At 46.3% G+C, this 18434-nt stretch overlaps 1 protein-coding gene across 1 annotated transcript in view; it reads left to right on the top strand.

Moving 5' to 3' along the window:
• The window catches only part of EFTUD2 (elongation factor Tu GTP binding domain containing 2), a 33443-nt gene extending 15225 nt beyond the window's left edge, over nucleotides 1-18218 (top strand). The window contains exons 14-28 of the mRNA XM_079949383.1: nucleotides 580-715; nucleotides 2694-2821; nucleotides 5928-6121; nucleotides 7978-8089; nucleotides 8692-8832; nucleotides 9793-9894; nucleotides 10060-10142; nucleotides 11004-11090; nucleotides 11777-11903; nucleotides 12551-12638; nucleotides 13933-14051; nucleotides 14831-14925; nucleotides 15780-15933; nucleotides 17095-17202; nucleotides 17330-18218. Coding sequence (XP_079805509.1) covers nucleotides 580-715; nucleotides 2694-2821; nucleotides 5928-6121; nucleotides 7978-8089; nucleotides 8692-8832; nucleotides 9793-9894; nucleotides 10060-10142; nucleotides 11004-11090; nucleotides 11777-11903; nucleotides 12551-12638; nucleotides 13933-14051; nucleotides 14831-14925; nucleotides 15780-15933; nucleotides 17095-17202; nucleotides 17330-17425 — 1770 coding nt within the window. The 3' untranslated portion in view covers nucleotides 17426-18218. The remainder of the gene's footprint in view (nucleotides 1-579; nucleotides 716-2693; nucleotides 2822-5927; nucleotides 6122-7977; nucleotides 8090-8691; nucleotides 8833-9792; nucleotides 9895-10059; nucleotides 10143-11003; nucleotides 11091-11776; nucleotides 11904-12550; nucleotides 12639-13932; nucleotides 14052-14830; nucleotides 14926-15779; nucleotides 15934-17094; nucleotides 17203-17329) is intronic.
• The last annotated feature ends 216 nt before the right edge of the window (nucleotides 18219-18434 follow it).

Genomic DNA, 18434 nt, shown 5'->3' with positions numbered 1-18434 from the left:
CGGGCCAGTCTTGACAGACTCTGGGGTTGTGCGCCCATCTCACTTAAGAGGCCAGGGGCCAGCGCTGTCTGGAGACACTTCCGGGTCACGTGGCCAGCGTGACATCGCTGCTCTGGCCAGAGCCAGAGCCGCACACGGAAACGCCGTTTACCTTCCCGCTGGTAAGCGGTCCCTATTTATCTACTTGCACCCGGAGGTGCTTTCGAACTGCTAGGTTGGCAGGCGCTGGGACCGAGCAGCGGGAGCGCACCCCGCCGCAGGGATTCGAACCGCCGACCTTTCGATCGGCAAGTCCTAGGCGCTGAGGCTTTAACCCACAGCGCCAAATCTTCTACCCCATCATAAATGGATAACAATGCTACCCCTGGTCTTTCAGTTAGCTTTAACCTAGTGATTTCTGTTATCTCCTTAAATACCCTTTGCCAAAAAAATGTACATATTTAGACCAGTTTTGTTTTTTAAGGCAGAGATTTAAACAAATGCTAAAAAAAGCTTTTTTTAAAAAAAGTTAAGCTGCTCCTGGTCTGGAACCTTCTCTGCTTCGATCTTCCGCCTGCTCACTTCCTCGCTTCTCCCCAGGTTGTTGGGGACGTTGACACCACCCTGCCCCGGACTCTGGATGAACTGGGGATCCACCTGACCAAAGAAGAGTTGAAACTCAACATCCGCCCCCTCTTGAGGCTCGTCTGCAAGAAGTTTTTTGGGGAGTTTACAGGTAGGCTTCATCGTCCTTCTCTTTTCTCGCAGTGTGGTTTATCTCCTTGCCAAAGAGGACTGCCAAAGGCATGTGTTGAAACAAGCTGCCTCTGGCTGAGGGATTTTGAGGAAACCCCTTTTCTGGCGTTGAGTGTCAGTGCTGAATTGCAATTTAATAATAATAATAATAATAATAAATTATTTATATCCCACCCTCCCCAGCCGAAGCCGGGCTCAGAGCGGCTAACAACAGTAAAAATAGCACAGTTTAAATAAAATCACAATCAATTACCGTATTTTTCGCTCTATAAGACGCACCAGACCACAAGACGCACCTAGTTTTTGGAGGAGGAAAACAAGAACAAAAATATTCTGAATCTCAGAAGCCAGAACAGCAAGAGGGATCGCTGTGCAGTGAAAGCAGCATTCCCTCTTGCTGTTCTGGCTTCTGTGATAGCTGCACAGCCTGCATTCGCTCCATAAGATGCACACACATTTCCCCTTACTTTTTAGGATGGGAAAAGTGAGTCTTATAGAGCAAAAAATACGGTAATTGAAATACATTCTAAAATAAATTCATTCTAAAATAAATTCAGAGTCAAATTAATGGCAACCATTGGGCTAGAGTTCTATGAGGATTACAGAAGGAGGGGGTCAGACTGTGCCTTGGCCAAAGGCCTGGTGGAACAGCTCTGTCTTGCAGACCCTGCGGAAAGATGTCAAGTCCCGCAGGGCCCTAGTCTCTTGTGACAGAGTGTTCCACCAAGTCGGGGCCACGGCCGAAAAAGCCCTGGCTCTGGTTGAGGCCAGCCTAACCTCCCTGTGGCCCAGGATCTCCCAAGATGTTTTTATTTGAAGACCGTAAGGTCCTCCGTGGGACATACCAGGAGAGGTGGTCCCGTAGGTACGAGGGTCCTAGGCCGTATAGGGCTTTAAAGGTGAAAACCAGCACCTTAAACCTGATCCTGTACTCCACCGGGAGCCAGTGCAGCTGGTAAAGCACTGGGTGAATGTGATCCCGCGGCAAGGACCCTGTAAGGAGTCTCGCCACGGCGTTCTGCACTCGTTACAATAATCAAGTCTGGAGGTGACCATCACGTGGATCACAGTGGCTGGGTCAGGGTGAGAAAGACTGGCCTTTTTTATTCAAGGCAATATTAACCCAGAATAGGGTGGTCTAGTGTATTAATCTAGGACTGGGAAGACCTAAGCTCAAATACTCATTTGGTTGTGAAGTTTGCTGGGTGACCTTGGGCTAGTAGCTACCTCACAGGGCTATTGTGAGGGTAAAGTCAGGACATCTTGGCTCTTGACTCCTTCTGAAAGACTTGTGTGTATTGTGAAACCCAACCTTGCTTTATGAGCATCTTGGAGGAGGGTAAGATAAAAGGATCTTGAGAGTGCAGCCATTGTGTTTATTTCTCATTTGCTGCACCCTCCTGCTTGTGAGTCTTAATGGCATCATAAGAACTGGAGAAGGATGTTAGAGAGAGTTTCATTCCAGTAGCAATGAGTTCCACCGGCTAATTATAAGTTATGAGAAATGGTATTTCCATTTAGTCTGCCTTTATATTTGCTGTACCTCAGTTACAGTGGTTGATGCTACGTTTTTGTATTTTGAGTGAGAATTATTAATTTATAAATCCTCTCCCTTGTGTTGTTTGATCTTGGGGAGACAGCAGGAGGAATCCATGTGTCAAGAGCTACTAGCTTAGTTCAAGAAGAGTTGGAAGATATCAGTTTTGTCTGGCCTTATCCATCGCAGCTGCAGACCTGTGTTTTTCAGAGCGCATGGTCAGCATGCTGCATGAACAGAAAGCGCACGCTAGAACAAATTCCAGCGTTTAAGGCTTAAGACGAACCAATGTGGAAAGTGTTCCTTACAGGTACAAAGTTGAAGTCAGGTGAAAGTTGAAAGCTAACACAGGCTTCCTCTTCCTGAAAATCATGCCACTTCAGTTTTTGAAGCGCTGCCTCACTCAGTTTTGTTCTCCCAGGCTTTGTGGACATGTGCGTGCATCACATCCCCTCCCCAAAAGCGGGCGCAAAGACCAAGATCGAGCACAACTACACAGGCGGAGTTGACTCGGACCTGGGAGAGGCCATGAGCGAATGTGACCCTGATGTAAGACTTCCGTCTAACTCCCTTTCTTTCTTAATGGCAGTAGCCTGGCTGCATGATTCCGAGCAGGAGAGCGGACTGTGAGATAAAATGACGTCCGGCACGTTTCTTGCTGCGCCACTGTACGTCCGTGCTGATAGAAAACACGAGCTCTTACTTAAGTCCTTAGCAGAGTCCTCGCAGCAGGGAAAAGCTGTTGCCTTGTGTGGGTAATAAATCAGACTGAACGCAGGCTTTCTTTCTAATCTCCAACAGTCTTTAATGAGTAGCACAACATCATAAATCAGCCCAGCGAATTGGCTGGCATCCTTTCACTTCTCCGTCAAAAACAAAAGAGCTCACACACACAGAGAGAAAGGCTCCCGTATGTGAACATAACCACGCCTCAGAATGTGAGACGTCACTCAGAACTGTTTAACCCTGTAAGTTCTGATTCTCCTCACAGGGACGCTCCATCCCTTCAGACGTTGCTGAACAACAAGTCCCATCATGCTCGGCCATTGGCCATGTTTCCTAGGGCTGATGGGGGTTGTGGTTCAGTGGCATCTGGAGAGCCAAAGGTCCCCCAGGGCTGTTGTGGATGAAGACCTTCATTTGGCAAGTGCTGCTTGTGGGCTTACCACAGACTGGCTGCAGCGAGAACAGGATGCTGAACTGGATAGACCATTGGCCTGATCCAACAGGCTCTTCTCATGGCAGTAAGAAAAGGAAGTTTGGTATTAAATCAGAACTTTGCTCTACTTGGAAGCAGTGTTCTGTAAGTCTGTTTTGATTTGGTGGTTTGTCCATCACTGTGTAGATTATTATTTTTTTAAGCTATGCAGTTGCTTAGGGTCTATCACCTACCATATTTTTCGCTCTATAAGACACACCAGACCACAAGACGCACCTAGTTTTTGGAGGCGGGAAACAAGAAAAAAAATATTCTGAATCTCAGAAGCCAGAACAGCAAGAGGGATCGCTGCGCAGTGAAAGCAGCAATCCCTCTTGCTGTTCTAGCTTCTGGGATAGCTGCGCGGCCTGCATTCACTCCATAAGACGCACACACATTTCCCCTTACTTTTTAGGAGTGAAAAAGTGAGTCTTATAGAGCAAAAAATACGGTAATCCATATTACAGTCGTACCTCGGAAGTCGAATGTTTTGGCTCCCGAACGCCGCAATCCCAGAAGTGATAGTTCCGGTTTGCGGACGTTCTTTAGAACCCAAACATCCGTCCCTGCTTCCACAGCTTCTGATTCGCTGCAGGAGCTTCCTGCATCCAATCGGAAGCCGCGCCTTGGTTCCCAAACGTTTTGGAAGTCGAACGGACTTCCTGAACAGATTCCGTTCAACTTGCAAGGTACGACTGTATAATTTTATACTTTATGTACCACTCTTTGCACAACCTTTGTGTATGCGAACGAATCTCTGCTCAGTGGCCACTGTCACATGGGGAATTTTCAACGTGTTCCCATGCTGCATTTATAACGTGTGTGTAAACTGTTTCTAAGAATGATCTGTGCTGAAATTGACTAAGAGCACTCAGATAGGAGGGGTGGCCAAACATTGAAGTTTTATTTGTCAGCCACCCAAGCTAGTGGGGCAGAGAAACAGGAGACGCCTGAAGGGAAGGAAAGAGGCGCGTGTATGCACTCTGAGCTTAAACCCTATTTAACTGTCATGGCTGTGCCAGGAATAGATTTTGTAAATTCTGTCAGGAGCTAAGTGTCTTAGGTCAAGCTTGATGTGACGGCAGCAGCCACGCTTGATTGTTCATGTCTTTCCCTTGTTCGTGGGTGAGCTGCAGTAGGTGTCAGCATTGCCCTTGAGCCAGTGTCACCAACTGGACTCATGCACTTCAACCCCGACTGGGCTAGGCAAGCTGGGTAGCACTTCCAGAGACCACCAGGTCAAAGTGCTGTGGACTCACAGCTTAAAGTTGTGAGCACCGGATTCACTTCCACAATACAGTCGTCGCACAGCAGAGTATAGCAGAGTCTAGCAGTGTATACACGACTTGGAGAGCAGCTCTGTAGAATATCTTCTTTTATTCTATAACTACAACTATGATACAAAACTATATACAGAGCTAAATAGGTCTAAGCATAAATGACTGCTACACTGAGCGTCTGCAGCTGCTCTTAGCAGCAACCTTATCTCTACACACGATCTCTAGCACTCAGTCTCTCTCTCTCTCCGACACACTGAGTGACTGACTTGGTGCTGCAGCTGAATAAGTAGAAAGCAGAACACTGCTCCTCCTCTCTGGAGAATCAGCAGACTCGTCAGGAGATTCTTGGATATGGGAGGGGTGAAATCTCAGTAGGCACTGACCTCAAAAGGCTGCAGAAAAGATGAGGGCGGAACTTGGTGAAGTTGCTTCCCTGGGCTTGAGTTTGGAATTGGAGCTAGGCTGAAAGGAAAAGCAGGCGGGCAGCGAAATTATGGGGATCTCGCTCTCCTCAACATGTGTCCTTTAGGGTAAAATCAGACCTAGCCCTCACCCAGGACTGACTTATGGATAACAAGCATTAACTGCTGCCGTTACATCTGTCTGTCTGAGGTGTTTGATGTACAACCATTTGAGACATCTGTAACAGCTCCTACGTTTCTTTGGAGACCCCAGTGCCTTCTACACCCAACTCACAATGCCATAGGTTTGTTATTACAGTGGTACCTCAGGTTAAGTACTTAATTCGTTCCGGAGGTCCGTTCTTAACCTGAAACTGTTCTTAACCTGAAGCACCACTTTAGCTAATGGGGCCTCCTGCTGGTGCCACGCCGCCGGAGCACGATTTCTGTTCTTATCCTGAAGCAAAGTTCTTAACCTGAGGTACTATTTCTGGGTTAGCGGAGTCTGTAACCTGAAGCATATGTAACCTGAGGTACCACTGTATATGAGTCCATAGAATAATGAACTTAATGGGTTTGGCCCAGGTGTTCCCTCAGCCCAGTATTGGCAGCCTCATCTTGGACAGCAGTGTCTGGATTTGGTCGATCAAATTGCCAGGACTCAAATCCAAAAAGCAGCTGTTTTTCCTCTGGACCGTGGCCACTGTTTTCATACACCTTTGTCTGTATCCGCGGCGCACGAAGGCTGATCTTTGTCAAAACCTTTTGTCTGGAAGGGCCCGCTGATGTGCCACACCACAAAGATGTACAGTACGGACGATGGGGTCCAGTTCCATGCTTTTGGCAGGGTGCTGAGTGGGACCATCCACGCGGGGCAGCCTGTCAAGGTCCTTGGAGAAAACTACACCCTGGAAGATGAGGAGGACTCGCAGATTTGCACAGTGGGGCGCCTCTGGATCTCTGTAGCAAGGTAGGCGGTTCTGGGGAAGGCTTTACGCGGGGTCCCTGCTTTGCATTCTCCATGCAGGTTGGGGTGGCAGGTGCAGTGTGAAACCCAGCAAACAACACAAGCAACACGATGACCAGTATGCTAGATAGCACTGCAATTCTTATTGCATAATATGCGTAATTTAGTACAACAAAAACAAAATGTGTATGCTTGTAAATTCTCTAATATATTTCAAATCAAATGAACATACCTCTGACAATCTTTGAAAGTCTGTAGAAGTATACAGTGGTGCCTTGCAAGACGAAATCAATCCGTTGCGTGAGGCTCTTCGTATAGCGGTTTTTTTGTCTTGCAAAGCAAGCCCATTGACAACTTAGCGGATTAGCGCTATTAGCGGTTTAGCGGCTTTTAGCGGATCAGCTGTTAAGCGGCTTATCAGCAGATCAGCTGATAAGCGGCTTAGCAGATTAGGAAAAGGGGGGAAAAAGGGGGGAAACCCCGCAGGAACTCGCAAGATTTTTTCGTCTTGCAAAGCAAGCCCTTAGGGAAATTTGTTTTGCGAAGCGCCTCCAAAACGGAAAACCCTTTCGTCTAGCGGGTTTTCTGTCTTGCGAGGCGTTCGTCTTGCGGGGCACCACTGTAATAAGCCTATAGTTGAAGCAAAGTAATAGATGCTATCCTGTGGGCTAAGCGGTAAAACTTTTTAGGCGTTTATGGTGCCGAAGTAGTAAGTGAATAGCAATGTTATTACATATCCTTATGACCACTGCTTCTTGTGCATTTTTCTAACCTGTGGGTTGTGCTGAAGAAGATTCCAGCCAAACAGTCAGATTATCCGGGATCACTGTCCTACGTTGTTATTCACTTACTACTTTGGCACCATGAACGCCTAAAAAGTTTTATCGCTTAGCCCACAGGATTGCATCTATTACTTTGTTTCAACTATAGACTGTTTATACTTCTACAGACTTTCAAAGATTGTCAGACGTGTGTTCATTTGATTTGAAATATATTAGAGAATTTACAAGTGTACACATTTTGTTTTTGTTGTACTAAATTATGTATATTATGCAATAAGAATTGCAGTGCTGTCTAGCATACTGGTCATCGTGTTGCTTGTGTTGTTTGTTGTGTTAAGTTTGCAACACAGGGGTTTGTTGTTCTGTAGCAGTGTGAAACCCAGCACACAGTCTGGGATTTCTGCTGTTGTTGAAAGTAGCTGCAGAGTGTGGGAGAGCACAGGTTGTGTGATGGGCTTGGCCACCATTAGTCAGGAGCTGTGCTGCTTTTGGGGCTAGCATGGTTTGTGGTGCCCACGACACTTTCCCCTTGTCACTTCTCTCTACATGGCTGGCCTGCATCTGAGTGGTTTCCCACTTTCTGACAAACTGTTCAGACACACACACTATGTGCAGAAGTCACAGTTATGGACAGCCAAGAACAGTGTATTCCTTGGATGGGAAGCATGACTTTTTCAAAGGTGTAAAGAAGTCATGTGTATTATGGGCTGTCCCGTGAATCCGCTGGATGACATCGCGGAAGAACGTTGCCTCAGGAGAGTGAGGAAAATTCTCAGGGATGACTCACACCCTGGCCGGCGCTTTCTTGATCTCCTGCCCTCGGGCAGAAGATATAGAAGCATGATTAGTCACACCAACAAGGTAAAGAACAGCTTCTATCCGTGGGCTGTTAGGCTGCTGAATGAAAATATAACAACAGGGCAACTGACTTTCAGGTTTGGTGGGTGTGCGTCAGTAAACGAGGGGAAATTAAGACTAAGAGAGCTGAGTGGGGGGTGCTTGTGTAATCTCACTGTATACAAGTTGTGCAAGTGACAATAAAGTATTTCAATTTCAATTCAATGTGTCTTATTTCAGGTATCACATAGAGGTGAACAGAGTCCCTGCTGGCAACTGGGTGCTCATCGAGGGAGTGGACCAGCCTATTGTGAAGACAGCCACCATCACTGAGCCCAGAGGCAATGAAGAGGTAAAGCAGCCGTCATCAACATCTCCCTTGTCTTGTGAGCAATGGAAATAGATACGAGAACAGCATGGTGCCTGCCCTCTGCAGCAGACCAATGTGGCATTCTGTGCATTGACACTGTCTCCTTGCCTGTTCTTCCATCCAGTCTGTTTTAGCCAAATTATATAGAAGGCTCCTCCTCAGCTGTGTGTGTATGTATTGGCCAGCTTCAGGTGTGCTTTAAGTGTTGAGTAGACCAGGACCTTAAGAATCTATACGTAATTTGTTTTTCTAGTTTGTTCTTGTGCTGGCATAGAGCTGGTTAAAACATAATTTCAGGCTACTAAATCATGGTTTATTAAGCAGAGAACAATTGTTGGGCCCACACACTCCTCCTCCCTCATTCCAGCTTCTGTTGTGGTTTGTTTAAACCATGGTTCGTCTGAACTGGGAAATTGTGATTTAATCTCTGTTTGCTAACCAGCATATGAAACCAAAATTCTCTTATTTTTACCATAGAGGATCACTGTTATAACCCCAAGTCTGCCACTTGGAGCTCTTTGGGAGAAAGGCAGAACACAGTTACTGATTATGGTTATGATAATTATCTTCTTGTTCTATTTCAGGCTCAGATCTTCCGCCCTTTGAAGTTCAACACCACATCTGTCATTAAAATAGCTGTTGAGCCTGTCAACCCCTCTGAGCTCCCCAAGATGCTGGACGGTCTGCGTAAGGTTAATAAGAGCTACCCGTCTCTCACCACCAAGGTGTGTGCGATTGCTTTGGATGGGTGGGATGGAGAGGCAGTAGGAACAGGGAGCAGACTGCAACTTTCCTTCTCCACACTATCAAGTCCCCTTTAGGGCAGAATTCTAGGCAATCAGAAAACCTCCTGGGGCAAGGTTTTAAAAAGCACAGCTTTGAGGCGTGTGCCAATGACAAGGGTACCTGTGAGGCCAGATTCGTGGCAGGAGCTCAAGGCTCTGTTTCATTTCATTTCTTTTTTATTGGTAGGTCTTTGCTGAGATGTGCTTTTTACACTTCTGCTGTATGGCAAAGTCAAGGGGGATGTGCTTTGTATAGGTGCCTCAAAATGTACCGTATTTTTTGCTCTATAAGACTCACTTTTTCCCTCCTAAAAAGTAAGGGGAAATGTGTGTGCATCTTATGCAGCGAATGCAGGCTGCGCGGCTATCCCAGAAGCCAGAACAGCAAGAGGGATTGCTGCTTTCACTGCGCAGCGATACCTCTTGCTGTTCTGGCTTCTGAGATTCAGAAAATTTTTTTTCTTGTTTTCCTCCTCCAAAAACTAGGTGCGTCTTGTGGTCTGGTGCGTCTTATATAGAGCGAAAAATACGGTAGTTACAGCGACAATGTGGGAAACAGCAATACTCATGGGTTGTGGGCATTACGTTTGAATGTATTACTTGGCGTGTGTTTCCTTGTGCACTGATTCTGTCTTAAATGCACATTATCAGTTGCTGGTTGCCATTGGGGGTGGGGGTAGGGATTCGGGGCTGTTCTCCTTAGGGCCTGGCTTTTTCTACACTCAGAAAAGATGGCTGTGATATTCCTTGTTTGTTCCCAGCATCCAGCACTCTGATCTACCCCAAAAGGTTCAGTCAAGCCTTCATATTCTGCTGTACGTTCCAGCTGCTAATGCAGCCCATATGAAGTTCTGAATGGTTGCCGGTTTTGTTAAGCTTATCTTGTTCGTGTGCCTCCAGGTGGAAGAATCTGGGGAACACGTGATCTTGGGAACAGGCGAGCTGTATCTTGACTGTGTAATGCACGATCTGCGAAAAATGTATTCGGAGATTGATATCAAGGTACAAAAAAGATTCTCTTTCTAACTCTGATATGTTGATTTGGGGGGTGGGTGGCGTTTTCTATCTTCATCTTGGTTTGCCCATCTGAATTGAACAAGGGAGGTTGGGTCCATCACTCAGTTTTTTTTATCACCTCTACCCCATTCTTCTATTCACTTTTCAAAGGTAGCTGACCCTGTTGTCACATTCTGCGAGACGGTTGTGGAAACCTCTTCCCTGAAGTGTTTTGCCGAGACGCCCAATAAAAAGTAAGATCTTTGATGAGAGTCTTAAAATGCGAGCCATGGGTGTGGTGCTATTACAAAAAAAGCTAAGCCACCATCTTGCACTGAATGAACTGGCTTAGCCCTTGGGCAGCCAGAGTTGGATATGCTGTGTTTAAAAAGTTTCACGTAACCTGGGAGGGAGCATGACATGATAGCCACTTGAAATTCCCTCCAGTGGCAATTGTTTTCAATTCAGCAAGCTGTTCATATTATCCCTACGGGTCGGGATATTTTCTTTATGCTGCCATAGGCAATTTTTCCAGAAGCAGAAGAAGATGTATAATTTTGCCTAGAAGGAAAGCAAGCATTTTGTTTATGTCCGCAGGCCTTTATTACTTGCAGTTGCTATTTTGAACGAATTTGCTCCTTTCAGACTAAACTGCAGAGGCAGGAGATGCAGTAGAACAAGGTGGGACCTGTTGGGTAGAACCCTATTGGAAAATAAACCCTGGAATGGGAGTAGGGAGCCTGTGGCCCTCCAGATATCATTAGACTATGACTCCCATCATCCCTGACAGTTGGCTTTGCTAGCTGGGGCTGATGGAGTTCGGAGTTCAACACCTGGAGGGCTATAGGTTCCCTACTCTTGCCCTAGAGAGCAGATGATTAAGAGAAGATAAATTGGCCCTCTTCAGTTCTTTAAAGGATCTTGAGTTGAAGAGGGGCAACAACTGTTCACCCTTATCCCCTAACAGCAGAACAAGAAAACAGCCATTTCAAACTACCAGGGCAGTCGCCTTCCTACTTTTAATTGGCTTAAATTGAAGAGCAGTTTCCCAGCAGACCAGCATTGCTTTTACCTCTTCCTCTCCAGCTGAATTGACATATGTCTTTCTGTTCCAGGAACAAGATCACAATGATAGCCGAGCCTTTGGAAAAGGGTCTGGCTGAAGACATTGAGAATGAAGTGGTGCAGATAACATGGAACAGGTATGGAGTTTGCTGAAGAGTTAACTGTGATAGACAAGTACACACACACACACATTTTCTTTGCCTTCAGACACTAGGAAGTTCACCTCAGCTCCTTAAGAGAGGGACTTCATCCCTCTTGCTTGCATTGGGCATCCTTATCTGAAACCTGCTAATGCACAAAATCATAAGAAAGTCAGGCCTTTGGAGTCAGAAGAGACAAAATACTTCGATTAAAAATAAGTTTAAAAATAAACAAATCTACGTCTTGATTAATCAAGGCCCCCCTTCTTGACCTAAATGTTTCTAGTTGATTAGCCAATTAATTTAATAAACATTACAGCCATATAAAACAGTTTCATACTTTAGAATGGTTACAGTCAAGTTTCCAATGGAAGCAGTACATTCTTACCCAGGGGTCAGCAAACTTTTTCCGCAGGGGGCCAGTCCACTGTCCCTCAGATTTTGTGGGGGGGCGGACTATATTTTTTTTTTGGGGGGGGAGAACAAATTCCTATGCCCCACAAATAACCTAGAAATGCATTTTAAATAAAAGCACACATTCTAATCGTGTAAAAACACCACAAATAACCCAGAGATGCATTTATCAGATATTGATTCATTGCACGTTTGGAGAGGGGTTGGTGAGAAGGTTAAACCAGTTAGTACTTGAGTTCCTTCAATGTTTGCATATCTCTTCCCTTTAGGAAAAAGTTGGGTGAGTTTTTCCAGACCAAATATGACTGGGATTTGCTGGCCGCCCGTTCCATCTGGGCCTTTGGGCCTGATGCTACTGGACCAAACATCCTGGTGGATGACACCCTGCCCTCAGAGGTAAGGACCCTGCCAGAGAGATTTGGGTTGGTTTTTAGCCCACAGTGATCAAATGACTCTTACCTAGGACTACTTCAGTTTTGCAGCCCAGGTATCAAGAGATTTCACATCCAAGAATTATCAGATCCTGTGAACCCTGAAATAAATTGTGCAGATGATGCTCATGGAGAATTGGGGTGGGGGAATCACACGGCTTAGGAAAAGCTGTATTTGTCTTCAGAATTTCTCCCTACGTGTTGCAAGCCAGTGATCCAGAACACTGGCGTGCTCTGCACTCCACCCAGGCAGACTCATTTGAGGAAAGTCTTGGCTTGAGGCTGGACCAAGAGATGACTCCCATTTCCTCCCTGAAGCCAGCCTTTCTCCTGCCTGCACGGAGATGCATGCAGGTCACCTGGTCTGCTGCACTGGTAGAGCAAGCAGATGTGAAAAAGGAAGGACACTCTGTCTGTAAAGCCTTTTAGCTCCAACTTCCTAAGAGACCTTGAACTGACCTCGTGGCTGTGTTTCACCACTCTCTCCCCTGCCTGTAAATTTTCTGCAGAGGGAGCTTCAGTGCCACATATTCCAGTTTGCACACAGAGATTAACTTCTCCTTGCTGCTACTTGCTACTTCAGCTGCTATGTGTGTTTTTCTTCTTTTACAGGTTGACAAAACCCTCTTGGGTTCCGTGAAGGACAGCATCGTGCAGGGCTTCCAGTGGGGGACCAGGGAAGGGCCCCTTTGTGATGAGTGTAAGTAAAAGATCTAGAAAAATTAACTTGTCCTAGGGATTTTCAGATCCATCCCACGCAAGCTGCGTTTTCTACCAAAAGTGAAACTGTCGCATCTTAGTGGGTCTCAAATGACAGTGACTCCAGGCTTTTCTCAGCAGCAGCCACGTGACTCCTTCCCAGATTCCTCTAGGGAAATGTGAACTTTTCCCAGAGATTAATCCAGAGCCTTTTCCTAATTTGTTCTTATTTGGACTATGGTTCTGGAATGCACAAAGAAATTGGAGACAGAAGCAAACAGAGGTTTAGCTCATGTTTGGTTTTATCAGTGGTCAACGCGATTCAAAAAGCCTTTGAATAATTAGGGGGCTTTTGAACTCTGTTGTACCTCAGAAAAAAGACTCTAAGCAGCAGAAAGTTCACTTGTGTAAATTTTAGAATGTGAGGTTCAGCACAAAGGGCCTTCTGGAAATTCCCTCACTGCAAGAAGTAAAGCTACAAGGAACCAGGCAGAGGGACTTCTTGGTAGTGGCGCCCGCCCTGCGGCCGTGTTCAGGGAAGTTTCTAATGCTTGATGTCTTATTATGCTCTTATATTTGTTGGAAGCCGCCCAGGGTGGCTGAGGCAACCCAGTCAAATGGGCAGGGTAAAAATAATAAAATTAATTATTATTATTAAGCTGAGACTCACCTAAAATAACAAGGGAAAGGATATGGTTAAAGTCTCCTGCAATTCCTTGGTAGATGTCAGGGGCTGGACTGAGGAGGAATGGTGGGGGACCACCGCCCCCCTTCTCCTGAACCTTCCCAAGAACAGGAGAGCAATATAGATTTACAGCAGTGGTTTGCAGAAGGTCAGAGTTCAGAGGCTGCAGAGGGGAGAAGCTGGGAAATATTGGGAGAGGAACAGCAGGAAGAAGAAGAACCAGAGGAGAGACAGCTGACAGACTCAGTTTCTTTGAAAAGCGTTCCTGACCCCCCTCTCCCAGGACAAGGCGGGCATTGAGAGTAGTAGAACAGAAAGCTCAGAGGCAGAAAGTTCAGATCAGCTGACACAGGGATGACGTATAATAGGAGAGACGGAGGAGTGGGACTTTACTCAGAGCAACGCCATTATTCTCAGAAGGACTGCATTCCTTTGTCTCTCTGTGTGAATATTGAATAAATTACTCGTTAAGAACTCTTCTTGTTTATCTGCTTCTTGGCTGTCCACTGTGGGAGGGATTGGAGCCCATGCAGCCTGAGCATAGGCTTGCCAGCCAAAACCTTTCCAATCCCACGTCTCTCACGGTGTCCTCTATTTCCTTTCACTCCAGTGATCCGCAATGTGAAATTCAAAATCCTGGATGCTGTGATCGCCCAGGAACCGTTGCACCGGGGAGGTGGGCAGATCATCCCAACAGCCAGGCGGGTGGTGTATTCTGCCTTCCTCATGGTAAGAACCGCCCTGCAGCGCCTTGCGTGTCCCCACTGCTGAGCAGCCATAATAATAATAATAATAATAATAATAATAATAATTTATTTATACCCCGCCCTTCCTGGTTCAAAAACCGGGCTCAGGGCGGCTAACAACAAATTTAAAACACTTAATTATAAAAGCAGCATAAAAGACAGTATAAAAACATGAATAACAATAAAATTCAAAAATCAGTTTAGGGGAAATAAGCATTAGATAGTCCCCATGGCTAGCTGGCTGAATTGGTCTTACGGGCCAGCGAGGAGACCAGGGGAGAATTAGCTTGGGGTCTCAGAGCGGGTCATCTTCATAAAAGGGGAGGGGGAGGGAAGGGAAGTAAAAGATCAGGCTAAATTCAAATTAAAGGCCAGGCGGAATAGCTCTGTCTTACAGGCCCGACGGAAGGAGGTTAAATCCTAGCAGATTTTCTCCTTTAAGGTGGTTCTTTTGGCACAGCTGACTAGCAGCAGCAGGGAAATGGGCGCAGTAATGTCCTCTGAGCTGGCCTGAGCTGCAGTTCCCTTGCCGCCCCTCTGAAAGATAACTTGTCTCCCGTCCTCGTAATGTGCAGCTCTTGGAAGTCTTCACTGTGCAAAAGGCACTTGTAAGCCAGTCCCCACCCACCCCCCAAATCTGATCAGGGCATGTTTATTAGTGCTGTCTGCTAATAGCAGCAGTGGAGACAAGAAGGAGCTCCTGAACCCAGAAGCTGCTGTCACCTGCTGATGCTAAAGACTCCTTCCTTCTGTCCTCCTCAGGCCACCCCACGGTTAATGGAGCCATACTACTTCGTGGAAGTCCAGGCTCCTGCGGATTGCGTCTCTGCAGTATACACGGTCCTGGCCAGGCGCAGGTGAGTGGCAGCCATGTTGGTTAACTGCTTAGTTTCCGTGTTGCTTTAGGTTCGAAATGCTCCCCTTTAGCTTGTTCTCGGAGATCTGTTGCCTGCCAACATTTGGTGGGAATTCAGCTGTTGAAATGTATAGTCCGAAATACATGGGTACCTCGGGTTAAGAACTTAATTCGTTCCGGAGGTCCGTTCTTAACCTGAAACTGTTCTTAACCTGAAGCACCACTTTAGCTAATGGGGCCTCCCGCTGCTGCTGCTGCTGCCGCCACCACACGATTTCTGTTCTCATCCTGAAGCAAAGTTCGTAACCCGAGGTACTATTTCTGGGTTAGTGGAGTCTGTAACCTGAAGCGTCTGTAACCTGAGGTACCACTGTAACAGTAGGAAAGTGGTTGGGTGTCCTTTCCTTGTCTGCATGAAGGAAGAGGAGATGGGACTGCTGGTTTTTTTTGGTTTTTTTGTTTTTGTTTTTTTGTTTTGTTTCCTCCACAATAGCTCATTCTGACCTGAGTACCAGTTACTGGGATCAAATGGAATGATTGTCTCCACCATGCCTTGCTTGTAACCTTCACTGGGTATCTGATGCTGGAGACAGGATGTTGGGCTGGTCTGCCTCAGATGTTTACATTCCTATTCTTTCTCCCCCAGAAATCCCAAACCTCCCATTTCAGTTCTGTGTTTTACTACACGTGTTGTAACTGCATAGCTCTGCTTGTGAGTCTTTCCTATTTGCCCACTTCTCTGCTGAAACTTGCCATCTTCCTTTGTCCCCCGCTGGGGCAAATCTCCTGAGTTGGGATTGGGGCATTTTGGCAAGCAATCAAGGGGGAAACTAATGTCTTTTTTTTCTTTTGCAGAGGCCACGTGACCCAAGATGCACCAATCCCAGGTTCCCCTCTGTACACCATCAAAGCCTTCATCCCAGCTATTGACTCCTTTGGGTTTGAGACAGACCTCAGGACACACACCCAGGGACAAGCATTCTCACTGTCTGTCTTCCACCACTGGCAAGTAAGTGGTGCAGGGGCTTGTTGGTAGATAGCAAAGGAAGAGGCCAGTGCTCCAAATCTCTTTTTGCATTCAAATTCCCAGGCTGCCAAGTTCTTTAATTCATAGGCAGGTTCTCCCCTGTTTGAGCAGCAGGAAGTCCACCTAACTTGAACTGTGTGCTCCTTGCACCCCATATTCTTTGTCAAGAGAAGGTGAATTCTGGGAGTGGAAGGGGCAAGCAGAATATAAAATGGAAGAAAGGTATAAAGAGGTGTGGGATATAGCTATGAATGATAAATGAACATGTGCCATTAAGGTAGGACGGGGAATATGCAGGAGAAATTATTTTGAGGAGATACGGAAGGCATTTGTAGAATTTGCCCTGTTGAAACGGAAAGGTGTCAAACCATAGCAAGAGGTGTTGAAATTCTGGGAGAGTGGATAGTTACAATGGAATGGTCGTGGGGTGCACATTTTTATTCTTATTTATGATTATTACTTTGTAAAAAAGAAATTAAGGATGTAAAAAGAAAAAATGAATTCTATATCCTGCTTTATATAAATTGGCACATTTGCTTCTGTACATTCTGCTTTTTTGCAGCAATTTATTCCACATAAGTGAGGGGGGGTAAAAAAGTGCTGTGCAGCACTGAAGTCCTTACCTCCTTATCTCCGTGGCTAGAGGAAGGTCCTTTGCAACCTGCCCCACTGCTTTTCTCCTGCCTCTTTTTTCCTTGTGAAGATGTCGGCAGCAGTGGAAGAGCGTGATGCTTCCTGCAGCCTGGGCTGCAAATATTTCAAACCTTGTGTCGTCATAACCCCTCTCCTGCTTCCTTCTGTCTTTCTCCATTCCTGTGATCCATATAAATAGCTGGTTGATCCCCTTTTCAGTAAGGCCCTTTTTAAGATGTAAAACAGTAAGAGGTTGCGAGGCTGTAGTGTGATGTATGATGTGGAGAATGCTGTTCAGAGTGGGGCGGGGTGTATCCTGTACTAAGACTTTTCTGGTCCCTTCCAGGTCTGTAAGTCTATTAAAATGACTTTGGTGATGCTCTGGAAGCCTTCCAAGATTTCCACTTAACGTGCCATGTGAATCATGGATATTTGTGGATTCTCTATGCACCTAGGAATCCAAGATACTTAAAATTCCTTAACACACACTGCGTGCCCCTTACATTTCAGATTGTGCCTGGTGACCCCTTGGACAAGAGCATTGTGATTCGACCTCTGGAGCCCCAGCCAGCCCCACATCTGGCCAGAGAGTTTATGATCAAAACCAGGCGCAGGAAGGTAAGTCTTATGGTTAGGGTTTGCCTCCGCTGGCCTCCGCAGCTCTTGCCCTGCGATGAAGCATAAAAACACACACACACCTCCTCTTGCTTCCAGTCTAATGCTTTGACATCCTATTCTCCCTCAGGGGCTAAGTGAGGACGTGAGCATCAGCAAGTTCTTCGACGATCCTATGTTGCTGGAGCTGGCCAAACAGGATGTGGTGCTGAACTACCCCATGTGATCAGGCCGCCCCACCCCTACTGGGCAGCAGCATTTTCCCAGGCAAGACTCCAATATCATCCTCCTTGCCATGTTAACTTCCTGTGTGTAAGACATTGCAGTGTGTCTTTCAGGGCTGCAGTCCTGCTGCCAAAGCAGCTGTTTGCCACAGAAGTTTTGTGTTGTCAAGGCAGGCTCCCTGCCATGTTGTGAACAAACTCCTCTGATCCTTCTGCCTTCTCTTGGCCAGACTTCAGATTTACCAAGTATGTCTTGTACATTTCCAAAAACCTGCCTCTGTGAGGAGAACTCGGTCTCTTGGAAGATTTGATCCTTGAGTCCTCTTAGCTTCCCACAGTGATTCTCTTTTCCCTAATAAAAGCAGCTTTTTATTTTTGTTTCCAAAACATTTCTCCACGCTGTGCTCATCCAGCCTCCTCCCAAGCAGCACTGGCAGAGCTGATCAAATATTTGGGGGGATTGTAGCCTTTCCCAGTCAGACTGAATTGTGACTTCATGCTCTGCCCCCTGATGGAGAGGTGATTCCTTGCCAACCAGTTCCTGTTTGGATGGTGAACAGGGGCAAGAACCCACCCCAAACACTTGGCTATTTAAAATTCTTCAAGTGAGCATGTGCTGCCATCCCTCTACAAGCTTCGGCAGAGGCCTCCTCCTTTCGGTGAAGCTGCCAGCATTCTGAAGTTTGATTTTGTCCATTTGATTGGGTGTTTGGCATGGAGGGGGTCCAGGAGTGTACAGAGAATAAATATTTTTTACTTAATTGTAATAGGTGACGATAAAACCATTCTGGTCTAGTTCTTGGTTCTTCTCTCTGCCTGTTGGTGTGAGTGAATGAGTGAGATCTACCGCACATGTGTTGTCTGCTCTCTCTCCTTTTCCTGCCCCCCCCCCAAAAAAACTTCCCTGGAAATCCCACATGTCCACTTCAAAGTGTTTTGAACCGGTTCTTGAATTTTGTTACCAATCTCTTCCAAATGAGAAGGATTTTGCAGAGGCCTTCTGCTGAGTCA

Source organism: Podarcis cretensis, assembly GCF_951804945.1.
Source record: "Podarcis cretensis genome assembly, chromosome: 13".
Taxonomy (NCBI): domain Eukaryota; kingdom Metazoa; phylum Chordata; class Lepidosauria; order Squamata; family Lacertidae; genus Podarcis; species Podarcis cretensis.
The sequence above is the reverse complement of the archived record's forward strand: the minus strand, read 5'-3'. Positions and strand labels throughout refer to the sequence as shown.